A 21827-nucleotide genomic window follows, 5' to 3' on the forward strand; every position below is an offset into this window, starting at 1 on the left:
CCTTCAGAATAGTTGCTGCTTGCAAGTATATTCTACTTTACTTAAGATATTCTAGTCAATTTGCCTTTATCACTCTACTTTTAATGGAAACTTGACAAAACAAAGAAACGAAAGAATAATGATTCATCAGCCTATATAACATCTATGAATTCCTTCTTTCTCCTCCTCTGTCTCTCCCTAGTTGTTGTTTTTTTAAAAGCCGTGATCCAAATGTAACTTGTGAGTCAGCAGTTCACAGATCATAGCTGCAGCAGCATCTAAGATGGTGGTAGTAGTTACCACTGGCCTCTGTGAGCAACTAGTTAACATGTGACTTTCATAAATAAAGAACATTGGTCCCATTAAAATATATGAACCAGTCTTTGGTTGGCTGCATGTACAAATTTCAATTGTGACCAAATACACAACTTTTGTTATTTTAACATAAATTAATATGGAGCCTAATCACTATTTTAGAGAGAATGGACACTTTTTTTCCTGATGATGATGATGATGATGACGACGGTGGTTTGATTTGAACCTTGAAATTAAAATCAAAGATTCTTATGATTGTTTCTGTCTGATTGGAGGGATTGTCTTTCTTTAAACATTGGTATGTGTTCCACATTCCATTGTGCTCAGCTTAATATAGAAAAAGACAATGTAACCGAAGTGAATCACTGCAATAATTATGTTTGGTGCATTAACTTTGTAAATTCATCTTGAAGCTGTTTTCCTCTAAGAGTCCTATTGGAGAGTTTTCCAGTGTACTTTTTAATAATTAGAGCCAAAACGTGATCTTTTCTCTTTGAAAATGTGTCCATACAGACCTCCAAATGTGATTTTGTGTGGTTCCTTTTGAGTTGCATTATCTAAATTTTCACAACATCATCTAAATTTTAGAGGTATGGTGAATCAACAACACCCACCCACAGTAATCTCTATTACAGAGCCTACTAGATATAATAGGAATGTATAAAATTGCTATGGCAACTCTTCTTGCGTAGTTTTCTAACAAAAAAATCTGTACTAAAGGACAGATTGGGGGGTGAGTGCATGTGTGTAAACATGCATAGGATTATGTTGCAAACATCTCATTCTTGTCTCGTTCTTTGCAGGTGGGATCCCATTTGTCTTAACAGGGGAGTTCTTTCCACAGTCTCAACGGCCAGCTGCATTTATGATTGCTGGGATAATAAACTGGCTTTCTAACTTTGCAGTTGGACTTCTGTTCCCTTTTATTCAGGTATGAATAAATATGGGGAAATAAGATTTGTGGCGGAATTGATACAAACTCATGCTTTCCTTGGAGGAAACAGGCAGGATATAAATGAAATAAATTAATAAATAAATAAATAGTGCGGTGTTATTCTAAATATATTATGGTTACAAGGAACTTCCCCTGAAGGCGAATCATTGAGTTAAGGTTTATAGAACATATATTTACTCCATTTTAAAGGGGTAATCTTGGTACCATGAGCTTTGAATTCTCTCCTTTCTCTCCCTCTCTCTCACACTCAAGAGTCTTATAGTTAGTCCTAGCTTTAATCATGGAAATATGTGGACAAACCTACCAGCTACTGATATAAAGTGTTCTCCATGAAGAACGTCTGGCAGTTGCCCACATCTTAAGTGCGGTACCATCAGAAATCATTACAATAGTTCTTCCATATCTGCTGTACAAAGCCCTAAATGATTGAGTCCTAAATAATGTAGATGCTGCCTTCTCCCCATATTCCATCGTTGGCTTTGATACATCACCAGGATACAAAGTTCACAGCACAAGCCTATTTATGTCTACTTGGACACAAACCCTGCTGAGTTCAATAGGGTTTGCTCCCAAGATAAGTGGATATAGGATTTCAGCCTAAGGCATCTGCATTTAGCACGCACCATGGGTTAATGTGACATTTAAACAGCACTCCTGCTTTCTCTCTTCTGGACTTATTTTAGCTACAGTATGTGGTTTAAGCTTCCTTCACAGAAGTAAAACACCTTCATTTATGACTGAGGCAAAGGGTTAAAAGAATCCCTGAGTTCATTGTTGGTACACTGCACAGCCTGTAATCGATCTACTTTGTTAATATATTTTTGCATATTAGCCTAAGGGTTATTGAGAAAGCTTCCAATTTTTTTTAGAATTTACAAGATCTTTAGGAATGGAATCCTGGGTGAGGAGCTTGTCCTGGTTCCCGGTCCCAATGGGTGTTATCTCCGGGAAACCCATGACTTCCATTATTCATGTACTCATCATCTTGTTCTTGAGCAACTCCCCTGTTTAAGGCAGGGGTTGGCACACTTTTTGGGTCATTGGCACATTTTACATTTTGAAATATGTCTTCAGGCACCACCAAAAATTGTGGTTGGGGTAGGTGGGTTTGCCTTCTTATTTATTTAAAATATTTCTTGGCTGCCTTTAATGGCAGAAGCCCTCCAAAGTCAGCTTGCAGCAATAAAATACATTAAAACAGTTAAAGCATTAAAAGTGATTAAAAACAGAAACAATAAAGTAACAATAAAAACAATAAAACCAGCAATAACAACAATGACAATAGCAGCAACAGCAGCAGCCATCTCAAGAGAATGACACAGTAACATAATACGTTTTCAAGGCCTTTTTAACAGCCTGCAACGGCAGTGCACACTCGCGACTGGCCCGTTACTGGCCACCCACAGATGTTAGCGGGTCCTTTTGATGATGACGTCTGCCTCCTGCAAGTCTCCCATTCCTTTTCTCAGTTTTAGAGTCACAAAATCAACCTCTTTTAATCCGTCTCTTCTGAGGTTGCATTATAAGATGCCCACTAGAGGGTGCTGCCCCATTGAAATTTACAGGCCATGTGACTGAGAACCAGAAAGAGAGCCCTTGGTAAGGAAACGGAATCCCCCCTCCCCGTCCCATCTGATGATCCTCCTTATCTCACAATCTGTGGTATTAGAGCAGGAGGGAAGGAAAGGCCATAGTGGCACCAGCTGTGCTAAGGGGGAGGAAGGGCCGAGGCAGCTGCTTCAGGGTGGGGGGGAAGGGAAGACTGCAGCAGCACACATGCAGCAGCAGCAGCAGCAAGAAAAGGTGAGGTGGCGGGAGGAAAGGCGGCACACGTACGCAGAGTAGATGGGGAGGAAAGGCCGCTCTGGTGCCAGCATTGGAACAGGGTGGGTGGGGGGAGGCCATGGTGGCTGAGGCAGAGGAAGGGAAGGAAGGGTCTGGCAGTGGAGGAGGAGGGAAGTTACAAAGTTTCAAAGCTCCAATAAATTAAGTGGGGGGGGCAAAGATTTTGGAAAGATTCACCTGTTAATCTCCGTATGGATGCATCCTTCTCCCCCATCCCGCCCGCCACCCAACCCAGTGTCAAGTTTTAAAACCAAGGGAAATTGTGGCTACATACAGCCTAATATGTGTGACCATATACAAAGAGCATAATATATGGCAATCTATAAAGACATTGATTGTTTGTTTGAACTGCCCAAAGGAGGCTTAGGTTCTTGGCAGCAAGAAGAGGGAGAATAGACGTGCAGTCCGATTTGCATTTGAGGAGGGAAGGAAGTTAGAGGCTCCTTCGCCAAGCGTGGAGGTTCAGGGGCACAAGCCCCCACCCCCTCAGGGCAGGGAACAGAGTCTGAGTAAAACCCAGGCTCAACAGCTGCTTTGCCCAGGATGGAGCTCAGAGCAATTAGCCACTATTCTCACCAACTACATCATGCCACATCCCAGTGTCCACAGCCTTGTTAATCTGAAGGGAGCCAGGGTCTCTGCCCAGGTTGCTCTCACTTCCTCCATGAGGGAGGTGGCATCCTGAGCAAGAGAAGCCTGAGGGCCAAGGACAAGCTCACAGGTTTCCTGGAAAAACACAAGCAGAGAAGGACCTCAATGCTCTCTCCTAGGCAAGGTGGAGAGTTGGACCCTAGCTAGATGTCCTGAGGGCAGGAATGTCTTTTCGCCTCAGGTGGAGTGGCCAAACATTACCCCTAGTGAGGTCACTTGGGAAGCCAATGAAGGCTTGCCTTGTAAACTTTGCTGTATTCATGGCTACTTCTTGGCTTTGACATTTCCCTCCCCAGAGAACCCATGACAATAACTCAGATACTATTTCTCACATATGACACATATTCTCATCCCTCCTAGACAGTGAGGGCATAAACACCCAAATATTATCTCTGATATTTGCTGAGATTTAGACCAGTTACTCAGCATATAGTTTTCAGACACAGGAGGAAAGGGTTACACACCTTTTTTCCAAAATAAACTCATTACATATGTAAAACAGCTACACACCACTAAGATTCACTTTGCCACATTAACCCAGTTTTTATTCTGCGCCTATTTAGAAGAAAGAACATTTAATAAGGCTATTTTTTCCATATCCTTGTTTCCACTTTTCGCAAAGTGGAGCTTTTCACAAACAATACATAATCTCAATCTATGCTGAGATGAAACCTGATCTAATGAAGCCTGACAGTACATTCCAGAGACTCTCAGGTCTCATGAACTGGCAAATATTTACATTTCCTTGGTATCCTGTTTAAAGGTATATATATGCTTAAGGCGTAAAATATTGTTACCCTTTTGAGAACAGTGGCATTGCTTGTTGTAGAAAGACCTGTTTGATCCTGATACATGTGGACAGTGAAGAGACTGGCTAAACTTACATGAAAAGCCAAGGATCAGATACTTAAAATGGGTTCTCGGGGAATTATGTTGCCTAACATATTTGTTAAACCTTTGAAATTGTGATTTGTAATAAGTTTCACAGTCACATAATACTAGTTACCTGCCAAAACAGTTTTTCTAATCAGATAAATAAATGGGTAGTTAATCGACCTGCTTAATTTTTTGACATATGATAAAGAAAATTTCACCATGTGCTGAGCTCTGGAAAATGTTTTTTCCCCAGCAAACAGTGTGGCAGGCCCAATCTCTATAGCAAGAGCACATGTTTGCACGGCATGCTCCGTGCAATAGTTATTGCAGTAATTCACAGGTGAGCATTTGTAATTGCTTAATTTGGCCAGAAAGTAAGTAACCTCCCGCCTCCCCCACAAATATGTTTTAAACAGCATTACCCTCACCATGGTAATGGTGTTTGTTGGGGGAAAATGTTTTCCAGAGCTCAGCACATGGTGATATTTTATTTATCATATGTCAAGAAATAAAGCTTGTCCATTAACTGCTCAGTTATATGATGCAGCCGCAGATTTGCAGCCACCGCTGGGCTCTCCCGCGAAGCTGTGCAGACTTGCCCCGACTTTTTCGGTGGGAGTGAGGTAACCCACCCCCGGCTCTTCCACCGTCTGACCTCGCTCTGTGGCTGGCCCAGGGGAGTGGTCCTGGTGGAAGACAATCAGTGATTGGTCGCAGGAAACCAGGAAGAGGGCAGAGAGCGGCTCCAGCACCACCTCTTGAATACAAATTCAGTAGCAAAATTTGGTTTAGCGTTATGTCAAATGACTCTTAGACTGTTCCCACAATTATGTGAAGTTTTTCAGCTATCAGATAATTGAATTGCACACATTTAAATAGAACATGGTTTGCACCAGTGCCTGTAATTAATGCAGCTAGTTAAAATTGCTCAAGTTTATAATTTAAAAAACACCCTTGAATTTTTTGTAGGTTTTGTTCTTTATAACACAATTAGGAAAATGTCATAGAACTCCACATGACTTTTGCCAGTTTTAAATTTCTAAGTTAAAGTGGGCAAGGGGGCGTGCTGGGGTTGAAATGTTTCTTGAAGTCATGACATCTGTACTAGAAACTCTAATCCCAGATTGGAAGAGGGGTGGAGCTGTGGCTACTCATGGATAAGAGTACTTGGCACGTAATCAAAGGAAGTCTTTACAACATGCTCACTTCTACTCGAACTGAAGACTGTTTGTTGCCTCTTTTGGTAACCCTGGGGCTTTTCTTTTTGCTTTGTGTTTCCAGAAAGCTTTGCAGACATACTGTTTCCTGGTGTTTGCTGCCGTCTGTCTTATCGGAGCCACTTTCCTTTGTTTTGTTTTGCCTGAAACAAAAAACAAGACTCTGGCTGAAATCAACCAGGCATTTGCCAAGAAGAAGAAGGTGGCTCTAGAAGTGCGTGAAATGGATCAGTTTGGAGCCAATAGGAAACCAAGTGAAGAACATGAACCAAACTTGTCTTCTACACTGGAGAATGGAAAAGCCCAAAGCAGAATAGTCTAAAAACTATTTTTCAATAATAAGCTCCAATAGCTCAGAGTTTCAGAGTACAAATGCCACATTGCCAGCAGTCTGTGCATTGCCAGCCTGGATGCCCGGCACTCTCCAACCTAGCCAGGAATAGCATTGGCCAAGGATGTGGTTTATCATTAGACTGTCGATTTGTTTGCATCAAAATTGTATTGTTAGCTTCAGTTGAATCATAGCGATATAAAACTGGAATAATTGTAGCAGATTGATCCTATCTGGAAACCACTAATGGTTTGGAGCTGGAACTAGGTACTTCTTCTACATTCTGTTATTTCCGTTATTTTTTCTATTATTTTAATTACTTTTTGTCTGCACTCAACTTGTTCATTTATTTGAGGTTTGTATTGCTTTAGTGTTGGGAGTTAAAAACACCCACAGTATGATTGGATTTGTGCCTTGATTAGGAATGTGCATCCAGTGCGTTAAAACTTCTGAATCCTTTTAAAACCACTGGAGCAATTAACATTTCTGTAATAATGCTGTTGAGGGGTAAATGCAATGAGATAAATACATTTCTGAGTTGGGTAATATATAAGCCTCAGTTAAAACCAACGTGTAGCCTCCTTTTCAGCTTCGTAAAGGCTAACAGACCTGTGAGAAAACTGGGGGTGGCGTATAAGGGATTGCAGTGAACCCTTTAAATCTCCATGGCTCTGTGGAGCTGCCCAACCTTTAATTGGTGTTGGTGTTGGCCAAAGCCATGTCCCCTTCAGCTACCAACCCCCCTATTCCAATGGCTTGTAGCTGATAACGTAGCGTTTCCCTTATTGGGCTCCAGTGGCCCACTTTCAATTATTGTGGTGGTCTGTGGAAGGCTATTTCCCCCCAGCTCAGAGTATTGGTGAGTTCTGTTTCCCCACAGCTAACATACTGTGCTGCGCTTCACCCAGCGCTGCTTGATATTTGCACGTGAGGCCCGCTCTCCCACCACATATTGCCTGAGGGTTGACATGCAGCTGTCAGAAGCAATCCAGATAGTTCAGGCAGAGAGAGAGAAGGAAACAAGTTGGGTTTCATGATTCCTGCTTGTAGATTGGCGGCTTCATAGGTTTCTAAGAACCAAAATAATTATTAAGTTTGGCAGTTGATAATGTATAGCAAACATTTCAGCTATTAAAAATCAATAAAACCATTTTAAAAATGAAGGGCACGCTAGCCTCAGTATGAGTTTTAATATCCTTTATAACCAAATCCACAAATATGTGCAATGACGTTTGAATAGAGGCGGGGGTTCCTACGGACCAATATGCCAGCCAATGTTTTCTTCACCACTGTTTCCTTATCTTGAATAATGATAATAAAAGCTTAGAGTAACTCATTCCTGGAAAGGAAACTCCTAGGTTCATAACTAGCCATGTAGTATTGCTGGTTAAAGGTAGGACTTTAAAAGGATCAGAAATTGGGCAGATTGAGAGTTTAGCAATTCGGTTTGAGCTTGAAGGCCGTGAGTTGTAGAATTTTGAAGGAATGGAATATTGAGGTGAAAGAGAATTGGTCTGCTTGTGCCTCTTACAATATCTTGGAGGGGTGCTTGGAGTGGAAGGGGGCACTATGAGGTATAAAAACTCTTCTCACAGAGACATCCTCATGGAGTTCCATCACACCTATATTTCCCCTGGTTTGCCTCCGCATTTTTTACCCCTCTTTTCATTTGTTTGCTATCCCGCTGCTCTTGTGCCTGCCCCGCCCCTTCTCTCCAGAACCACCAGTATCCTGGTCATGTAGCAAGCTGAGCCCCCAGCCGCCAAACTGAGCCCTTTCACACTGGGAGAAGGTCGCAAGAGGGTAATCGTTTTTTTAAAAGGTGTTCCTTTCCCCTTCCTGAAGCATTCCCCTTCCTCTATGTTATTTGAGAATACAGTGTTACAAGCTGGGTGGAGCCCTAAAGTGGAAGCTGTTCTGTAGGAGTCTAAGAATATACTGAAACATTTTGTTGAAAGTTATCACGTGTTATTTCTTATGTGAACCATTACATGAGAATGGAACTAACAGAGTTGAGAGAATGTCAAGTATAAACTCCTTTTTTGTGAACCACTAATTTGGGGGAAATGAATTAGTCTGTGATAGTACATGTTAGATCAGTAGTCTTCAAGCTTTTCAGACCTGTGACCCATACTTAGACCAAACATGCATTTGGAGATTCACTTCTGCTGTTACTTTAGACTAGACTGCAGTCCAGTAGTGGACCCAGCCAACCAGTTGAAGATCAGTATAGGAGGACACACTCTCATTTACCAACTGCAGCAGAGAATTCAGTACAGTGGTTCAATTTTACTGGAAATGCCTTCCTTTAAAGACTCTCACAGTGTCCCAATCATCCAGTGTTCCTGGGGAGCTGTCAGCCTACAGCTTTACAATTTCCATTCCCATCCTTGTGCTGCTGTAATTTCAGTAAGATGAGAAGAATAAGCATTCAAGAATATGCCATCGTTATTCTTATTAGACGTTGTTAATGGTTTTCAATGGAACCAATGTCTTGGATCCGGATTAACTGTTTTAATTGGATCTACTCTAAGTATGTCACTGTCTGGACTGAACCCAATGAATGTTTTGCTTCTGTTAAGATATGTTTCAATAAATGCTTAGGTTGCAATCCTACACCTGTTTATCTGGGAGTAAGCACTACATAAGGATTGTATTGTTAGAATTGGATAACTGTTTTTGGTCTAGACTTTTGTTTAGTCTTTTCAGTAGCTTTCAGGCCATTCATGAACCAACTAAAACTGCAATACTTGAATCCAACAATGATGGGGTAAATATATGACAAATAATATGAATGTAATGGACAACTGAATAAAGTATTGCTGCTAATTTTACATTTTCTTTATTTTTTTCTTTGACTCACCATTAAATTATTGTTTACAGGTCCAAACAGCCTAAAATTTAGACTTCGAGGTTGAAATAATGTTCCCCATCCACACCTCTGAGTGTAGGCTATGCTGTAATTTCTCAGTGGTGTAGCATGGAATGGGGTCACAGGACAATGGCAATCATGTTGCTTTCAGGAAGTAATAACTAGCCTTCAGTCTGCACACATCTTCCTTGACTCCGTAACACCTGACAGTGATGTGTGTAAAAGGGAATTTCATTCTGTGAGATTAGTCTGTGCTCCAGGTGAAAGGTTAAGAACTGCCCCCAGCATTCCTTCATGGCGGATTCTAGGTGCCTCTTAGACAAAGGAAAAACTTTCAGCCAATCAGTGTCGAATGTAAGCTGTGATGTATGAATTGTATGCACCTTACCTTGTATTGGCAATGTAACCTAGTTTGTTAACAGAGCACGGACCAGTAAAGTCCATTAAAGATAAGAGCACTGACCAATTATGTTACTAACAAGTGATGTAACCAGAGCCTATATATTCCAGAGGATCCCTTTGTTCGGGGAGCTCTTAATTTGCATTTCCCGCTGGAGCTCCAATGTTGCAACATTTACGAATAAACTTTAACTTGCATTCTCCAACCCGGTGTGTTTATTGGCAAAGTATACACTGAGGGAGCGGCCTGTCCAGCCCTCAGGTTTGAGGGCTAACAACAGGAGACTCATCAATCGCAGCATCTTCATAAATGGCTCAGTAGTTCACAGAACTGTCTGGGATGCCTCCACATCAAGCTAAGGCTGTTCGTGTGGCTGAATGCAGATATGGGAAGATGGTTTGTTAAAGGAATTACCTGTTGGGAAGCACAGCAATGCTGCTGATCCATGTGGACTGAGCAACTCTGTTGAATCTTGGAGACTGATTATCTAGCAAACCACCTGCCATTTGCTCTGGTGCTCTGGGCTTCATTGTTGAACGTAAAGCATTCGGCCTTGCAAACACTCTCCATCCACTCACAAAACCTGAACCATCTGCAGGAGCTATTTACCTACATGTAGAGACAGATAAACTTCAAACTCTCCAGGCTACAAGAAAATCTATTACAAACATCAACAAAATAGGGTTTGTGGGGGAAAACACTTCCTGGGTTGTTTTATATGTGCCCTTCCTTATTTTAGATTGCCATATATAAAATGTATTCAAATATTCTTGCAAAACTTCACTCTGAGAGCTTTGAATTACTCTCATGAATTTTTATTATCTCTTCGATATTTAATTCCTGTCAGCACTCCTGATCCATTTCAGCATTAGAAAGGTTAGAATGAAAGGCCCCTCCCACAACCAAACGTTCCCCCTCCCCTGCTCCCTACTACAGCCAGGGCTGGATTATCCATTAGGCCCAATAGGCCTAGTGCCTGGGTCCTTTGAAACTCCCAAGCGCCTAGAAAAATATTAACTTTGTGCAAATCAACATGCAACCCTATGGGATGGACACCTGCTAGATGCAGGCCTCTGCCCAAGGGCCAGGAGAGCAAAGGAGCCCGGTTTCAACACTCCACCCTCTTTTTCTCATCCTTTTCTCTAGATGGACTCTCTTAAGGAGGCCCACTGGCAAGGGGGGGCTGAGGCTGGAGGCACCACGGGTTTTTCCTATCCAAACCTCTGCCCTCCCCTCTCTGCCCACTGGAACACCTCTTTTTGGCCTTCACAGAATCATAGAATAGCAGAGTTGGAAGGGGCCTACAAGGCCAACCCCGTGCTCAATGCAGGAATCCACCCTAAAGCTTCCCTGACAGGTGGTTGTCCAGCTGCCTCTTGAAGGTCTCTAGTGTGGAAAAGCCAACCACCTCCCTAGGTAACTGATTCCATTGTCGTACTGCTCTAACAGTCAGGAAGTTTTTCCTGATGTCCAGCTGGAATCTGGCTTCCTTTAACTTGAGCCCTTCCTGAGGTCTGCTTTTGCAAGCTCAGAAAACAGGTGCCATGTTTTTTTCTGAATGGCTCCAAGGGTGAGGGGCATAAACAAATCCTATTGTATCCTCTTCCAAAGTTGTAGTCGTGTCTATGGCTTCAGTAGAGAGAATCCAACAAATTCTATGGTCCCTGGGATACTTCCCAGGGGCGTAGGATTGTGCTCAGGTTGTTTGATTTACTCATACTGTTATGTCTTAAGTAATTATTATTATTATTATTATTATTATTATTATTATTATTATTATTATTATTATTTTATAAAGCGCCATCAATATTCATGGCACTGTATAAATTAAACACTAACTTTTCAGTTCTTTTTGTTAGTAAAATCACAGATTACATTTTCAAATTGCCTACAGCCCCATGTGCTGCTGCCCACCCCAGCTTCTCCAAACTGTTGTGTGGGGGGGGTTTGGTCTTCCAAAGATGGGCTGCGTCACAGGGGGCTGCAGTAGAAGGAGAGAATCACATGGAATTGGGCAGAGGCCCTGCCCTGGGGAGACTTGCAAGCCACGCCTAGGTCTCGCCTGTGCACCGTTTCATTCTGGTGCAGTGTAGCCCCATGACATTGAATGAGACCAAGTTAAAAGGCTTGTAGGAACTCTGGCATCCAAAGATCCAGTGCGCTGACAGCTCTGCAAGCAAGAACTTTGGCTGCTAGGAGAACAAAGCATTAGTCAGCCCAGAAAGCTGGCAATTCTTTTCTGCTCAGATTTTATTTCTTCATTTATTTATTGCATTTCTATACCAGCCAATAGCTGAAGCTCTCTGGGCAGTTCACAAAAATTAAATCCATAGATGCTCAAAGGGGGAGAGATGGCGAAAATCCGTCTCGCTACTGAATCTTTTGTTTAAGAATGTTCTGACTTGTGTCAGTTGGAGCCAAGAGGGATTGATCCCTTTTAGCTTGTCTTTTAGTTGACTATCGTTAATTATTTGGTCTTTGACTAAAAAGTCCCTCAAACGATAGATCCCCTTACTATCCCACCCAGCAAACTGGGCATATTTATCTTCATGTCTAAAAGATGGATGATCTAAAAAAGGTAGCATTGGAGACTCTGGGGGAGAGAGATAGGTTGACCATTTTTTCCATATTGCTAGGGTAAGGCATGTGAATGGATTGGAGATTTGTTTGATGATGGCCCAGGAAGGTTTTAGGAAGGGGAGAGCTGGAATTGTGGGTTGTTGGTATATCGTTTCTATTTGTACCCAGGGAATACTAGTCTCACAATTGATTATTTTGACTAGCTGCCTAAGCTGGAAGGCCTCAAAGTACATCAGTAAATTGGGCATTCCTAGGCCTCCTTTTGTGCGTTTCCTATATAACGTCCCCTTATTTATACGGGAACGTTTGCCGTGATTGACAAAGCGGTCTAGTGTAGCTTGCCATTTGGAGAAGGACTTAGGAGGGATATTTATAGGTAAGGCCTGATAAAGGAATAATATTTTGGGCAATAAAGACATTTTTATTGCGGCTATTCTGCCAAGATATGTGAGTTTTAGTTGGCTCCATTTAGTAAGGTCATGGAGGATCTGATTAGACAGTTTCCCAAAATTTCTTTTAAGCAGCTGCAGTGGGTCTTTTGTAATAGTCACTCCTAGGTAGCGAAACCCCCCATAGCATGGTTTGAAGCCTGTTTGGACACACAGAGAATTTGTAGTCTCTTGGGGGGTGTTCAGTGTCATAAAAATTGATTTTTCTTTATTAATTTCAAGACCTGAGACTTTTTTAAAGGCTTCTAGCTCACATAGTAGCTGAGATAGGCCTCTAGAAGCGTTGCTGAGCATAAGAAGCATGTCATCAGCATAAAGATTTATTTTATGTTCTGCTCCCTGGATGTATATGCCCTTTAAATCTTTGTTGGTTCTTATTTTGGAGGCAAGACTTTCTATTATTATAGCGAAAAGAAGGGAGATTATGGGCATCCCTGTTTGGTACCTCGAGAGTGTCGTATGGGACGAGAGTCAAGCCCGTTGACCCCTACTGAAGCGATGGAAATAGAATAGAGCTGGTTTATGATATTCTTGAACTTAGAGCCGAAGGCCATGGCTTCTAAGAGTTCTTTTAGGATACACCACTCAACGCGATCAAAGGCTTTGGAAGCATCGAGAGAGATAAGTGTTGCTGGTTGTTTGGTCGTGTGGCAATATTGAACTATATTAATGACTCTTCGTATTGAGTCAGCTGCACTGCGTCTTGGTATAAAACCGGTTTGATCTGGATTGATATAGGAAGCTATAAATGTGTTGAGTCTTGCGACCCCCTTTGAGCATCTATGTGTGAGATCCAAAGGGAAAGATAAAGGCGTGACCTCAGCAATTTATGACCTATTGCTTGAGAGGGGCGGTGGCTTCTCCCTGGCTCTGAGGAGCATATGGGAAACTGATCTACATATGAAGATTGAAGATACAAAATGGAAACAAATTTGGATAAATCCCCCCCTCCGAACAATATCGTCCCGCATACAGGAGTCAGCCCTCAAGGTTATATTAAGATGGTATATAACTCCAATTCAACTCTCGCATGCAACGACTTCAATCTCCCCGTTGTCTTGGAGAGGATGCGATGAAAAGGGCTTTTACTTACATATGTGGTGGGAGTGTAAGGCCCTGAAGCAGTTCTGGGAAACTATCTTCAATATAATTTCTAAGGCCACTGATCAGATAATCTTGCCAGAACCAAGCCTGACCCTGCTGTCCCTGCCCAATGCTCTAAACCCCTCCCTTATCCATAAAGAATTGGTATTTATCCTCCTTACAGCAGCTCGTTTAGAAATCGCTGAACATTGGAAGGATCCGAAGGGCCCTACACTCACTGGATGGAAAGGGAAAGTGTGGGATATAGCCTGCTCTGAAAAATTAACCTACCACCACAGAGTCTCGTCGGGCCAACTTAGCTATGACCCATTCAATGAAATATGGTCTCCTTTTCTCGATTACATCAATGGTACAGATGTGGCATCCAACTCTGGTTTAACAAATCTTCCTCTGACCACAGTAAATTGAAGGAAACAAGCTCGGTTCGGCATCTACAGAAATCGTGTTTGTGTATTTATTAGAAACGCTGTCTGACTTGTATGTTTTTATATATATATATTAACTTTTTTAAACTGCTTTGTTAAATAGAGTTTAATAAATATTATAAAAAAAAAAAAAATTAAAACCATGAAGTACAATTCAAAGTATAAAACAACCAGTATAAAAGCATAGTATAAAATGCAATATAAAAACACAACCAGGATAAAACCGAGCAGTAATGCTGAAATTAATACAGATTTAAAATACAAATTTTAAACAGTAAAGTTAAAATTACATGGCTAGACTGTTAAAATGCTGAAAAAATAAAAAGGTCTTCAACTGGCTTCTAAAAGAGTATAATGTAGGTGCCAGGCGAACCTCTATAGGGAGCTCATTCCACAGCCAGGGTGCCACAGCAGAGAAGGCCCTCCTCCTAGTAGCCACCTGCCTCACTTCCTTTGGAGACTCATGGAGAAGGACCTCTGAGGATGTTCTTAGAGTCTGGGCAGGTACATATGGGAGGAGGTGTTCCTTCAGGTAACCTGGCCCCAAGCCATTTAGGGCTTTGAATGTTAATACCATCACTTTGAATTGGGCCCAGGCCCGGACCTGGACAGGCAGGCAGTGAAGCTGGAAAAGGACTGGCATGATGTGGTCTCGTTGGCCAGTCCCTGTTAACAGTCTAGTTACCCTGTTTTGTACCAGCTGAAGCTTCCAGACCGTTTTCAAAGGCAGCCCCACGTATAACGCATTGCTGTAATCCAGAGGAGAGCTTATCAGAGCATGGATAACTGTAGCTAGGCTATCTCTGTCCAGATAAGGGCGCAGTTGGTATATCAGCCTAAGCTGATAAAAGGTGCTCCTTGCAACTGAGTCCACCTGTGCCTCAAGTGACAATTCTGGATCCAGGAGTACCCCGAAATTACAAACCCAGTCCTTTAGGGGGAGTGCAACCCCCTCCAGAATAGGTTGATCATCACCTAGCTGGACAGACGAACCACCCGCTAACAGTACCTCTATCTTGTCTGGATTGAGTCTCAGTTTGTTGGCCCTCATTACCATGCTCAGGCACTGATTCAGAACAGCCACCTGGGTTTGATGAAAGAGAGAGGTAGAGCTGGGTGTCATCTGCATATTGATGACACCTCAACCCAGCGGTTTCATGTAAATGTTAAACAGCATAGGGGATAAAATAGAGCCCTCTGGAACCCCATGGCCTAAATGCCATGGCACAGAGCAATAATCCCCCAGCACCACCTTCTGGAATCAGCCATCCAAGTAGGAGCAGAACCACTACAACACAGTGCCTCCAACTCCAAAGCCAGACAACCTATCCAGAAGGATACCATGGTTGATGGTATCGAAAGCCGCTGAGAATCAACAGGGTCATACTCCCCCTGTCCCTCTCTTGGCAAAGGTCATCCCACCAGGCAACCAAAGCAGTTTTCATTCCAAAGCCAGGCCTGAAGCCCAGTTGAAGTGAATCTAGATAATCCATTTCATTCAAGAGTGCCTGGAGTTGTCCTGCAACCACCCACTCAAGCAGCTTGCCCAGGAAAGGGATGCTAGCCACCACCAGCCTATAATTGTTAACATCTTCCAAGTCCAGGTTAGGCTTTTTTAGGAGTTTAATACAAGCAGCATAAGAATTCTGGTATTTGTAAATCTTGCCTCTCCGTCAAAGATTTGTTGTTGTTGTTAGGCATTGTCTGCTCTACAGGATATTTGCTGTTATATAACATGTTGTATATAGTTTTTTGTTGATGATTCAAGATTCCTCATGATGTTAAGTACCATACTGCTGCATATATACATGCTTTATATATTCAGTGGCCTGTGGAAATTGAATTGCTTTAGCTTCTTTGTTAGATAGATAGATAGATTTTTATTATGCGGTCACAGACCCAATAGAAACAATACCAACAATCATTAATTTAAAACCATAAATGTTAAATGTGACTACTAAGGAATTTGTGATGTTATTACAAATGACATTTCAAAATCAATTATCTTTATTAATTAGGCTGAATAATACCACACTAGGGGGCTCTAAAAAGTAATGGGGAAACTACCACACAATGAGCTAAGGAAAGCCAGTAATTCTAAACAGCCAGAGTACAAGTAACTCTTTCTATAATCCTGCTGTTTAAAAATCTTCTACTGCAATAATGAGGAAGTTCTCCTTGACCTCAGGAGGACTCCAGCTTTCACCAGAAAATGAAAATGGTTGTTCCCGTGCCCTTGAAGTTTATGTATCCTCAAATAGCTAATGGTTCACACATATTTACATTATAAACATAAATATATAAGTAATATATATTAAAATTAGTTATAACTTTAAGCATACTTGCTGTCATTAACCCAGTACTCCACATTTATTAACTGCCTTGAAAATATCAGCTCAGCATCAAAACATATGTGACACAAAGGATTATTAATTAGATCTAACCCCCACCATTTATTTATTTATTTACTTTTATTTATTTATTTATTTATTTACACCTCCAGGAAACTCTGGATTTGATTAGAGCAACACTGCTTAACCCTCCCCCTCTGTCCCATTTTCGTAATTTAAATTGCCTCCCAGACTTGTGATTAGCTACTCCAGGAGGGAATGCAAGTAACTTTGTAGTGCGTGTATTTTTCTCCATGGATCTAATAATAGGTTTGTCAATTGTGTGATGAAGAAGGTCTTAAATTTCCCCCCTCTATAGCACTGTTGCTCCAATAATAATCAAAGCCCCTACCCCATGCCGGTGCATTGATTGTAATGGGGGAGTCTTCACATGCAGTCAGGAACACAACTGTGGTGGGTTCCTGGTGATGTAGAAGTAACAGCTCCAGGGCCAGCTCTGATTTTTTATTTTGATTGATTGATTGATTGATTGATTACATTTCTATACTGCCCAATAGCCAAAACCCTCTGGATGGTTCACAGTGTTTGGGGGCCTTTGGGCAAGACACCCTCAATGGCCCCGCTCCCTCAGTGAGCCTCCTTTCTCACCACCCTTGTCCTCCAGCTGCTATTGCTCCTCATTCTCGTTCTCATTTACAACACTTGCTTACTTGTCAGGCAGTGAGGCAGGCAGTGAGCAAGAAAGCAGTGGTATCTGCTGCTCGTTCTCACCACACCTGTATCAATAGGTAGAACTAAGTGAGACACACAGGAAGTTAGATGGAAGAGGAAGTCAGGGACACAGACTTTGATTGAAGGAATACTCGCCCAATCAGGAGGTGACACAGCAGTCAGTGACTCAGCACTCTCAGGAGTCAGTCAGGGCTGGAGAGAAGTTAGTTAGAAGCTATGTTTGTTTGAGGCAATAAAAGTTTTATTTTTATAGAATACTGCATTCCTCATTTGCAACAAACCTATCTTTGAAACATGGTGTCAGAAGTCTAACAGGACCCATTTACAACAACAACAACAAAACAGCTTGAGATTTTGGATTATGGAAAGCCCCACCCCCCATCACTGGATTTCACTGGGCCTAATCTGGCTCAAGCTTGGCAGAACTGGAAAGAGGAGTTTGAATTGTACCTGGATCTTGCCTTCACAAAAGAGGAAGAAAAGCAAAAGGTAACGTTATTATATTATCTGATTGGAGAAAAGGGGCGAGAGATATGCAAAACTCTTGGGTTTAGTACAACTTCTACTCTGCAACAGTTAGTAAAAGGGCTGGATGATTACTGCATACCTAAACAAAATGAAACAATGGAACGATATCAATTCTTTATGAGGCAGCAGGGGTCTGAAGAGAGACTGGATGCTTATGTTACTGCACTAAGGACTTTGGCAACAACCTGTAATTTTGGGGCTATCACACACTCTCTCATCAGAGACAGAATTGTCTGTGGGACCACAGACCGACATCTCCGTGAGAGGCTGTTGCGGGAGCCAGATTTAACACTGACTCGTTGTTTGGAGATTGCTAGGGCAGCTGAAGCTGCTAAAGAGAGGCTTAGGACATTAGAAGGCACCCATGAGGTGCAGGTGTATGCAGTCCAACACCAGTCAAGTCAGTATAGTGAGCAGGGCCGGCAGCCTCAGAGACAACTGCCTAAAATACAGTGTATGTTCTGTGGGAAACAACACGAAAAGAGAAAAGAAAGGTGCCCAGCATATGGACAGAAGTGTAAAGGTTGTGGCAAACCCAACCATTTCCAAAGTCAGTGCAAGAGTGAGAAGAAACCTAATAGGCTGGCTGTGAGAACAATACAGAATGAAAGCGATGAGTCTGAAAACTGTGAGGATGTTTTAAGCCTCACTTTGGGTCCAGTGAATCATGATGTCCACATAGTGGGGAATACAGGGAAGAAGGTAACCTACCCCACCGCATTGTTTGCCACTATGTTGTTGAACAAACACCCAGTTCGTTTCCAACTGGATTGTGGAGCCACCTGCAATGTGCTGCCATTAGCTCTAATAGACAAGGAAACAGATCTGGAACCATGTGGCCAATTGATCATTATGTACAATAGCAGTACCCTGAAACCTGTGGGGAAGTGCAGGCTAAAGATTCGCAATCCAACGAATAATAGACTCTATCGCTTAGAGTTCATCATCGTGGAAGGGAATGCCCACAGACCACTGCTAGGAAGCGAAGCAGTCCAAGCTATGCAATTGATTCACGTGCAACATAAGAACATCCTGAATGCTGTACAAGCCAGTGAGCAGAACCAGTCCAGGATTTGGACTATGGAGAAATACTGAAAGATTTTGGGGATTTTTTTGAAGGGGAAGGACATTTGGCAGGGAAATTGAAACTTGAGGTAGATCCTTCAGCAGAACCAGTAAAGATCCCTAAAAGGAGAGTTCCTATGGCACTGGCAGAACCACTGAAGAAGGAACTAGCAAGCCTTCAAAGCAAAGGCATAATTGCTCCAGTAGAGACTAGCACAGAATGGATCAGCAGCTTGGTCATTGTACGGAAACCCTCTGGAAAACTCCGTATTTGTATTGACCCTAAACCTTTAAATAAGGCATTAAAACGCAGTCATTATCCCCTGCCAACCATTGACGATGTTCTATGTGACCTATCACGAGCCAAGGTATTTTCAGTGTTTGATGTGAAATTTGGCACATAGAACTGGATAAGGAATCTAGATACCTGACCACATTTGCAACCCCTTTTGGCAGATACCGCTGGTTACGAATGCCAATGGGCATCAGCCCTGCCCCAGAAGTGTTTCAACGCAGGTTGAATCAAGAGCTAGAGAACATCCCAGGCCTGAAGATAATCGCAGATGATATCCTAATTGTGGGAGAAGGAGATACGATAATAGAAGCAACAAGGGATCATGACAAAAAGTTGTGCCATTTTCTGGAGAGGTGCAGAGAGAGGAACATCAAATTGAATCAGGATAAGGCCAGATTAAGACTGAAAGAAGTACCTTACATTGGCCACCTGCTGACTGCAGATGGGTTGAAGGTGGACCCTGGAAAAGTTAAGGCAATCCGAGAGATGCCACGACCCGAGGATGTGAAAGGTGTGCAACGATTCTTAGGCATGGTAAACTACCTGGCGAAGTTTTGTAAAGTGTTAGCAGCTGACTGTGAGCCACTCAGACAGTTGACACACAAAGAAGTAGAATTGCTTTTGCCAGTAGAGCACTGTCAGAAACAGAGAGAGGTTATGCACAAATTGAAAAAGAACTGTTAGCTGTCCTTTTTGGGATGGAACGCTTCCACCAGCTCACTTTTGGACAGACAGTACATGTCCAATCTGACCACAAGCCACTGGAAACCATTGTGCGGAAACCATTATTGAGTGCCCCAAAGAGGCTTCAAAGGATGTTGATGAGATTGCAAAAGTATGATGTACAGATCCAATATCATCCAGGCAAGCACCTGGTAATGGCAGACACATTAAGCAGAGCATATCTCTCAGAGCCCAATGAATATGGTTCAGTTGAAAAGGACATAGAGTCAATAAATATGCTGCAATATCTACCCATTTCACGGCCACGCCTACAAGCAATACAGGAAGGCACAGAGCAGGATACCAACTTACAGATAGTTAAATGCATTGTCCTGGATGGTTGGCCAGAGACCAAACATCAGCTACCAGTGGAAGCTACACCCTATTTCTCAATGAGAGAGGAGCTCAGTGTGCAAGATGGAATTCTCTTTAGGGCAAACAGAGCTATCATCCCAGAGGCAATGCGCTTGGACATAATGAAAAGGATACACTCCTCACATATGGGAATTGAGAGCTGTCTGAGGAGAGCGAGAGAATGCGTATATTGGCCTGGCATGAATGATCAGCTGAAAACTTACATGGCACAATGTGAGATCTGCAATTCTCTAGGTGACAGACAGCAAAAAGAAACACTCCACCCACATGAGATTCCAAGGAGGCCTTGGGAAAAGGTAGGAGTAGACTTATTCAAGTTGCAAGACAAAGACTACCTCATAACGGTGGACTACTATTCCAATTTCTGGGAGATAGACTCCTTGCTAGATACCCGATCTCGAACAATTATCAGAAAGCTTAAAGGACACTTTGCCCGTTATGGAATACCCGATGTTTTATTTTCAGACAATGGCCCTCAGTTTGTGTCTGAAGAATTTAGGGCCTTCAGAGCACAGTGGGAATTTGATCATCAGACATCGTCACCGGCCTATCCCCAGAGCAATGGGAAAGCTGAGTCAGCTGTCAAGACAGCAAAGCGTATTTTGGTCAAAGCCAAGAAAGCTGGGACAGATCCATATCTAGCTGTCTTAGACCACAGGAACACCCCATCACAAGGCTTGGATGCGAGTCCAGCTCAGAGTCTCATGGGTCGAAGAACTAAGACCTTACTTCCAATGCGAGGAAATTTGCTGCAGCCAGAAATCCATAACAGACGAGCTGACTCTATAGCAGAACAAAAATCTAGACAGGCCCATTATTATAATAAGTCAGCCAAAGATCTACCTGATCTACACAGTGGTGAGCAAGTCTGGATTCAGCCAGCAGGGCAAGAGAACAAGGAATGGTGAAAGGCAGAAGTACAAAGGCAAGTGAACACACGGTCATTTGAGGTGGTGACACCAGAGGGTCAAGTCTTCAGAAGAAACCGTAGACATCTGCGGAGGAGCAGCCAACTAGTATCAAATGCAGGTGTGCAGAACCACAACCAAGAACAGCAATTCCAGGAGGAGAGAGCACCCACTTCATAGTCTGGCCTCCAGGCAAGAGGTCATTCGGAATCCCCTGCCAGAGAGACTGGGGAGATAGTTGAAATGTCCTCACATCCTAGGGATACCCATGATACCGCTTATCACACCAGAGAAACTACATCTCCTATAGCAAAACAAGTAAGAACTCGAGCAGGTCGCCTGGTACAGAAGCCACACCATCTGCAAGAATATGTTTAACTTTTTGGGGGGGTAAATGGGAGTTGTAATGTATTGTTGGTTAAAATAAAAAAAGGAAAGATGTATCAATAGGTAGAACTAAGTGAGTCACATAGGAAGTTAGATGGAAGAGGAAGTCAGGGACACAGACTTTGATTGAAGGAATACTCGCCCAATCAGGAGGTGACACAGCAGTCAGTGACTCAGCACTCTCAGGAGTCAGTCAGGGCTGGAGAGAAGTTAGAAGCTATGTTTGTTTGAGGCAATAAAAGTTTTATTTTTATATAATACTGCATTCCTCATTTGCAACAAACCTATCTTTGAAACAACACCTGTGGTACAGGCCAGAGCAGGAGGCAGCCGAACAAACAGGTTGCCGTGGTGAAGAGAAGGAGCCATTCCAGAAGGCGCTCGTCCATGGGCCCCTGCTAGGGTGTGCGCCTTCACCAGAGGCCTAACCATGATGCCTCCCTTCGACACCAGCCCTGTGTGCA

General features: G+C 42.6%; 1 protein-coding gene across 2 annotated transcripts in view; it reads left to right on the top strand.

Annotated features, from left to right (window-relative positions):
* Nucleotides 1-9003, top strand: part of SLC2A9 (solute carrier family 2 member 9) — a 75099-nt gene extending 66096 nt beyond the window's left edge. For both annotated transcript variants that reach the window (XM_063135672.1, XM_063135673.1), the window contains exons 11-12: nt 1098-1225; nt 5903-9003. In XM_063135672.1, the coding sequence (XP_062991742.1) occupies nt 1098-1225; nt 5903-6160 (386 nt within the window). In that variant the 3' untranslated portion in view covers nt 6161-9003. The remainder of the gene's footprint in view (nt 1-1097; nt 1226-5902) is intronic.
* Nucleotides 9004-21827: the final 12824 nt, after the last annotated feature.

The sequence above is a fragment of the Elgaria multicarinata genome, chromosome 10 (assembly GCF_023053635.1).
Source record: "Elgaria multicarinata webbii isolate HBS135686 ecotype San Diego chromosome 10, rElgMul1.1.pri, whole genome shotgun sequence".
In the NCBI taxonomy this organism is placed as follows: Eukaryota; Metazoa; Chordata; class Lepidosauria; order Squamata; family Anguidae; genus Elgaria; species Elgaria multicarinata.